The sequence below is a fragment of the Alosa alosa genome, chromosome 5 (genome assembly GCF_017589495.1).
Source record: "Alosa alosa isolate M-15738 ecotype Scorff River chromosome 5, AALO_Geno_1.1, whole genome shotgun sequence".
Classification (NCBI taxonomy): Eukaryota; Metazoa; Chordata; class Actinopteri; order Clupeiformes; family Clupeidae; genus Alosa; species Alosa alosa.
This window is the reverse complement of record NC_063193.1, coordinates 22,772,460-22,779,842: the sequence shown is the minus strand read 5'-3', so window position 1 is coordinate 22,779,842 and position 7,383 is coordinate 22,772,460. Positions and strand designations below refer to the sequence as shown.

General features: G+C 45.4%; 2 protein-coding genes across 4 annotated transcripts in view; one reads left to right on the top strand and one right to left on the bottom strand.

Annotated features, from left to right (window-relative positions):
- Positions 1-1,552, top strand: part of LOC125294345 (chymotrypsin-like elastase family member 2A) — a 2,559-nt gene extending 1,007 nt beyond the window's left edge. The window contains exons 4-8 of the mRNA XM_048242941.1: positions 1-29; positions 222-358; positions 676-821; positions 1,181-1,333; positions 1,492-1,552. The exon at positions 1-29 is cut by the window's left edge and continues 100 nt beyond it. Of these exons, the coding sequence (XP_048098898.1) occupies positions 1-29; positions 222-358; positions 676-821; positions 1,181-1,333; positions 1,492-1,509 (483 nt within the window). The 3' untranslated portion in view covers positions 1,510-1,552. The remainder of the gene's footprint in view (positions 30-221; positions 359-675; positions 822-1,180; positions 1,334-1,491) is intronic.
- A 1,670-nt stretch (positions 1,553-3,222) lies between these two features.
- LOC125294344 lies at positions 3,223-6,972 on the bottom strand. 3 transcript variants are annotated; one of them, XM_048242938.1, is made up of 4 exons: positions 6,837-6,972; positions 4,654-6,330; positions 4,338-4,532; positions 3,223-4,207 (listed from the first exon to the last, which is right to left on the bottom strand). In XM_048242938.1, exon 2 carries the CDS (start codon positions 6,326-6,328, stop codon positions 5,189-5,191), a length of 1,140 nt encoding a protein of 379 aa, XP_048098895.1. In that variant the 5' UTR covers positions 6,329-6,330; positions 6,837-6,972; the 3' UTR covers positions 3,223-4,207; positions 4,338-4,532; positions 4,654-5,188. The 3 variants fall into 3 exon arrangements, with proteins under 3 accessions (XP_048098895.1, XP_048098896.1, XP_048098894.1); XM_048242939.1 differs by lacking the exon at positions 6,837-6,972 and adding an exon at positions 6,682-6,792; XM_048242937.1 differs by lacking the exon at positions 6,837-6,972 and having other exon boundaries at positions 4,654-5,159.
- Between the last annotated feature and the right edge of the window lie 411 nt (positions 6,973-7,383).

Below are 7,383 nucleotides of genomic sequence, written 5' to 3'. Positions count from 1 at the left end.
AAGTGGAACCCCATCTTCGTGGCCTTCGGGTGAGGAGGAGACCCATTTGCGGTCATTAAAATATGTGATAGAAATGGTGGGGCATGTGCCACATCTATCAATGCTGCTCACACATGCCTACCAGGACAACATTAAACAGTGGCACCATGACCCTGAAGAAAGACGTTCTGTTTAATCATGATCCTAATTGTGAATTATGATGGCTCTGCATTGCTCCACAGAAATGACATTGCCCTGATCAAGCTGTCCGAGCACGTGACCCTGAGTGACTCCGTCCAGCTGGGCTGCATCCCCTCCGCCGGCAGCATCCTCACCCACGACTACCCCTGCTACATCACCGGCTGGGGCAGACTCTACAGTAGGGCCTACATTTCTTTTGTTCCTTCTACCTCTCACAAATGTCTGTGTACTCATCTAAGAGCATACAGTGAGCCTGCATTTGACTTTATGAGTCACATATGGCACGGACATTGAAGTGCTTTATATACGTGTGACAGCTGAGTAACTTACATAGCCGAACTCCAGGTATGCTTGTGTGTACATATGCCCCTCTGACCGTAAAACTTCTGACATTTCTCCCTGTGTGTGTGAAATGTGAATATGTGTAGATTAACAGCTGTGGAATGTGTACAGTGCTGAGGTCTGACTGAGGTCTGTGTCACTGCTGTCCTGTAGCTGGAGGCCCCATCGCTGATAACCTGCAGCAGGCCCTGATGCCTGTGGTGGACCACGCCACCTGCACCAAGAGCGACTGGTGGGGACCTGCTCTCAGGACCACTATGGTCTGTGCCGGAGGAGACGGTGTCGTTGGAGGTTGCAATGTGAGTACCAGGGGCAAGGATAGAAATGACGAAATATCAAAACTGTGTGGTTGGTTTATGTTTCAGGAAGGAGAAGGAGAAGACTGACATCAAGTCAGCTGAATGCAATTCAAAATGAATGCTTTGAATATGCGATGGCACAGAGATGCAGCCGAAAATGTACGGTCTTGTGTAGAAACTCCCTTTGTTTGTTTATGTGTGTGTGTGTGTGTGTGTGTGTGTGTGTGTCGGGGTAAATTAGAGTCCAAAGATATAAAATAACCATCAAAATAACACTAACATGACTACACTGTGAATGAGTGTGTGGATTTGCGCACCTGGCGGTGCCCTCTGTTGACCACTCGTCTCTCTTGGCAAAGGGTGACTCTGGTGGCCCCCTGAACTGCAAGAACGCTGAGGGCACATGGGAGGTCCATGGCATCGCCAGCTTCGTCTCTGGCCTGGGCTGCAACTTCATCAGGAAGCCCACTGTCTTCACCCGCGTGTCTGCCTTCAATGACTGGATTGACCAGGTAAAGTGCACATACACACATACACAACACACACACAGAAGGTCTAGCATCTGAACTAAGCATGTCTGTAGTGTACAGTACATGTATTTCAATTATTATGTCATATCTTCTGAAACACAATATATGATGTAAACTGTAAACTGTGTTTATTTTTACAGGCTATGATGAACAACTAAGATGGAACCTATTTCAAAGTACAATAAACCCATTTGAATAAGATCATTATCTCTTGTGTTCTTGTATGCCTAATGTTTGGTCCCTGTATGGAGAGAGAGAGAGAGAGAGAATCTAGAGAATTTTCATCAAGGGGAAAAAAATCAATCACTGAGAATTTCAAAACTTGCCAAAAGTGATAATTGAGCAAAATAAATATTGAAGCCAAGACAGCAGTGCTGGATGGTCATTACAAATTTACTGGAGTTTAATAGGGATATTTGTTATGTTTTGTTGTTTGCCATAAATCCCACGCTAATACTTTAAATGTTTTCATTGAGCGTTAAAATAGGTTAACTTTGATGAACTTAAATAAAAGAACATTCAACATGCTATTGAGGGACTCACCTTAATGTTTATCACACTCCAAAAAGGGACAAGGTTAGAGTTAATGGAATGCTATACTGTTAATAAGTGTTTATGGCTTAAAGTAATTTGGACTATAAACAATTGAGTTAAGCTGAACTAAATTGACTTAGTGTTAAAGCGTAACTTTCGCCAAAATGCATCCTAGGGTGTTTAATGTACCCGAGTCAAACTTTCGTTTAAAAGCATAATTACGTCCGAAGCGCCACTTTTAAGCTGGTCCAAAACCTTTCTTTTTAGTAAACTGTGTACACGAACAATGTTCTCAATGCTCGAGTTCATGTGTAGAGACACTGATGATACTTCGATCAAGGTTTCATGTTGTGTCGAGCCTTCTTAGTGTTTTAAAAATAGCGATTTTGACGCGATCTTGTAACAAAATAGTGCCCCTACAATTCCCATTCAAAAGGCCATTTGACCCAAAAACGACAACACGGATAAGCTTAAAAGTGGCGCTTCGGACGTAATTATGCTTTTAAACGAATGACTCGGGTACATTCACAAAAACACCCTAGGCAAAAACACCCTTGGATAAAGTTACGCTTTAAGTGATGTGAAAGAATATTAGGGCAATGCTTGAGGCTACAGTACATGGCAATGCAGCTAATGTATTTGTGTTTGTGCTTTATGCCTTACATTGACTTGGTGATTTGCAATAAATACCTAAAAAAGAATAAAAAAAAAGTATTTATCCATCATTCAGTGGGGATGCTACACAACACTGATTTCTGAGATTAGTTTAAGATCTGCCGGAAAGTGTGAAATTGCTATTGGACAAAGGTGTGTGAAACACATTTATTGGTTACTATAAAAGGCAGACCATGGCCATGAATATCTGTTCAAAATCAACACAAAAAGGCTACGTATTGTTTTAAACTTAAATTGGGTTAGTTACAGTGAGTTTTGCATACATATATATGTATGTCATCTACTGTTAATATAGTATATATTGTCAGTGATAATAGTCTATGGGCCAGACCAGATGTCAAGGTGGCAAAGGTTACTTATCATTTTTTAAAAGATCCATGTCTGTAGCTAACATTTTGGTATGACAACCCTTCCTGAGTCACAGCTAAATTAGTGTTATCAGCTGTTAAAGTTACCCTTTAGCATTATAGATGCTGGTGCATATCTTGGTATTGGCTCATGTTCAGGATATATTTCAATGTTTTATATTATTGTGTTTGGTATCATTTTAAAGGGGACACTCTGAGCTGTCAAGCCCTTTTGTGAATATGTATGACAAGTACAGTGGACACTGGAGCTCTTCAAACCTTTTAATCACGCACATTTTCCTACAATTTCCGGCCTTAATCATATATTTTCCTTTAAAAAATAAAACCAATATGCACCATACAATGTATTACAATATATTTTATGTGTATTTCTTTTTTCCATAGCCTTTGGCTGCCATGCTTTCTCTCCATTCAGATAGTTTGACAGTAGCAGTCTCTTCACAGTCCCAATTGCCATAGTATTGCACGTGGGTGGGTGGCTTTCTCTCTTTATAGCACTGTTTACAAATGCTCACAACTCTTGTTCTGACATACTTGCGAGTGTGTGTGCCTCTCTCCCACTTCCTCTTCCTGTAGCATTGGGTTGAGTATGGCACCGCTGCCGCACCGGTGTGTGGCCTTGAGACCTCCAGTGAAGAACCAACGGTCACCAGGGTTGCCCCGGCAGGAAGCAACAGCCTAGTTGGGGTCAGTTGATTGGTGGGACCCTCTGGACACGGTCTGGGTAGAATTAGGACCGGCCTGGGGCCAGCGAAGGACAGTGCAGGAGAAGACTGCAGTGCTCCAGCTTCAGGCAGGGGATGCTGAGCTGGAGCCGTCGATGGCTCACCAGGCCCAATGGCCAGGTGGAGCTGTGCTTTCCCTGTTGAAGTGATGGCGGTGGTAGTTGAGGGGAGGAGACCAGATGACAGGACAGGAAGAACAGAAGGTGTAGACGTCATGTCTTTAGTGGTTGAGGTGGGGAGAGGAGATGACCGGACAGCAAGGGCAGAATGTGCAGCAGCGATAACTGAGTTGGTTGAGGTGGCTGAGTTGGTTGAGGTTGTTGAGGTGGGGAGAGGGAATAAACAAAGAGCAGATCTGAATGTGTTGGGAGAAGCAGGTGGATCAGACTCGTCAGGCATGGGGATGGTGAAGTCCTCAAGCTTCACTCGCTCCACGTAGCCCTCGTCCTCTGCCACGGTCACCTCTTCTGTCTCCAGCGCTGACAGAGTAAGTTTGTAATCTTCTAGAGCACTGCCAGTTTGGTCGTACAAGTACTCCACACCTATGAGTTCACCTAAAAAAAAATAAATGAATGAATGAACTAGAAAACAAGTTATGGATATGAGTAAACATAAAATAATATTTAAGTATTTCATTTAGATACAATACAGCACTAAAGTGTTTTTATTGAAAGAAATGTCTACCTGTATACTTTGGTGACCCTGTGCAGTCCATCGGCGTAATTCCCATGACCTCCCAGGCGAGCTGGTTGGCAGCTTGCCTGAGGCGGTCACTCTGGGACATGACTCTCCCTTCTGCTGCCATGGCCCTGTCCTCATTCCACCTCGCAATGCCCTCCACCAGATAGGCCTGAAACAACGTGGCACTGGCTAAAGTTCCTACAAATACAAATACATACAGTGTTATGCAATGATCGCATGTCACATTGTGTGAAATGCACATTTTGTTTATTTATTTTTGAAAATACATTTCTGAAGGGAAACTAGAATGAACCCTTACCTGGGATAAAGCTGTTTATGTGGAGATGGAAACGCTGCAGTGAAGTGGACTCCCTGGCGCATCTGTAGGTGGGCAGACTGTGATGCCCCTTGTGCAGGGTCCCTGTCTGCGTGTACAATTGCACGCCTGGTGGGTCCTGGATGCAGGGGAGGTGCTTCTTCTGTTCCTCCCAGATCTGTGCCATCCTCAGAGTTAATGAGAGGCACGCCAAGAGGGTCGCAGCCCGTCTCTCCATCGTAGACCTGGATCAGCTCGTTTAGGAGTTCCTCCATCTCACTGCTACTTCTGGTGGTCCTCTTGCAGTGTAGCGCCATCTCAGCCCTGGTGATGTGACACGTGACGTCTGCATCGGAAGGCTGCGTCTGCCCATCCTCCAGCTCTGCCCGTTTGGCCTCTTTGAGTGCTTCTTTGCATGAACTGCCAAATGTCCAGGCGAATCTTTGTGCTGGGCCATGGCCTGAGCATGTTGGACCCACAGCAGTCCTGGTCGACATACAGCGCCTCAGGCGGCGACACTCCGGCATCCTGGTAGCGGCTAACGACGCCATCGATCACCGATCATCTTTCCCAGGTCTCTGCCCTTGCTGGCCGTAAGCACGGAAATGATCACCTGACCGTGCTCATTGATGATGCTGGTGACCCAGGATGATGTTGCATCGCTCTCCCCTGCCAGCGTCTTGACGATTCTTTTGGTCGAGTCCATTTTTAACATTCGTCCAAACTGGGAGGTGATGGACGCTTTTGTCTCCTTCAGCCGGCTAAGCACGTCCTGGGAATACGCCTGCATCAGCCAGCGATTCTTTGGAACTGGGAGCATAGTGGGCAAATCCCCAAGCATGACCGGAGCTTTCAGTCCAGACACAACCGCTTGCATTAGTCTCCTGAAATCGGTCCGGAAATGGACCTGTTTCTGCAACCAAGCCTCTGTGTGCTGCTCCTCCAGCTGGGTCTGAAACTGGCCGATGCTCTTCCCAGGGCCCCTCAGTCGCAGCTGCCGCACCACCTGCATGTCACAGCCCAGCTCGGCGGAGAGGAGAAAAGGAAACTGGACTTGGTGGCAGACGTCCAACTGATGCACAATGCTGTGGCTCCAGCTAGCCACTGTCCTATTGCAGCCCTTACAGCGGAGGTCCTCCGTTGTCAGGAAGTAGGTGGTGCTGAGGCCAACAACACGCCGGATCTGCTGGTGCAGTCCTGCAAAGGTGAGCTCCTTTCCACACTCTGTGTGTGGACAGAACAGCTGCACATGCCAGACCTTCATCGGCATCCAGACAAAGAAGGGATGTCCAAAGTACCTCACCATTGCTGGAATAGCAGTGGGGGCAGGTGAAAGCTGCGGGGGATACCACCACTTCTTATCCAAAATGGCAAAGTCCAGCTCTGGCTGTCCAGTTTGTGACCACTTGAAGAGTGCCCTGGAAATCCACTGCTGGTCCAGGGGAGGTAAAACAGATATCCAGGCAGCAGGGAGACAAAGGTCCAACACACAACTTCTGTTGTCTGGGCCACTGCTTTGTTGCACATCCGCCTTCCTAGTTGACTCCGCAACCTGATCTGGTGAAAGAGGGTGCGACAGTGGGCTCTCCTGGTTCTCTGTTTTCACACCGAGTGCCTCCAAGGAATCACTGAGAAAGAAACTGCCATCAGCCGATTTCTTCCTGAATTGTGTCTCCATCTCTGTTGGTAAAAAGAGACCGTTTTCAAGCACACAGGCACAAAAGAGCAACTTGCCTGTTGTTACATAATTTCTATCTGTTTCAAAGTAACTGCTCATCACCAGGGTCTAAAATGAACACAACATAAATAGTTAGAATGGGCACTTAAATCACAACAAAGCAGACACTATGTGTTCATGTATTAAGATTAACGTGACCTTCGCACATAGATGACATGGAACATTGGAACAACACAAATGCAGACTAACTGTGGTACAAAAACAATAATACCCATTTTTATACATATACCAGTTAACAATAAGTTATTTATAAAAGGCAGTGACATATTTAAATAGCTTCTAGTTGTGCTCACCAGCGGGTTTTGATAGGATAGGCTACATCAATGTTGACACACCCACTGAACAAAAACTAGGCTAGGCTACTTCAAAAGCCTGTAGCGCGTGGTTGCACACCGTTGTTACCAAACTCGGCGTAGGGTAGGCTAGCAAGAAAAGAAACAAAACTTACGAATGCAGTAGGCCTAATAGAGCCCCGCTTATATTTACAGTAGAAATGTGACGGTTCGACGGAGTGGTCTTGGAAACGGTCCCTCTCGATGTTAGAGATAAACAACGTTGAAGAAGATCTGCTAGATTAAAAAACACCGCCGGGAATTTTCGGGAAGTGACGTTGTTGGATCTCGGGTGGCCCATTTGTGGTGGCTTGTAGGCTAATGTCAGGCAGCCACTGTGATTAGTCAATTTTTGGGAGATATGCTGAAAGATAAAAAAAAAACTTTGTTCGTAGGCTAGCCCAGCACAACTCCGGACCTAGAAGTGATTTGGTTTGTCTGAAACAAAATTAAATTTCTCATTCTCAGTATACAGGTCTCAAAATATTAGAATATCGTGAAAGTTCACACCCCCCCTCACCCCCACACAATAAAGATTTCGTTTGTAAGTCAACATTATGATGCTGCATAATATAATGTTGACTTACAAAGTCTTCATAGACTAATAAAACCCATTGGTCTCCCATGTAAAACCTACAATGCATCAATAGCCTTTTCATGTGC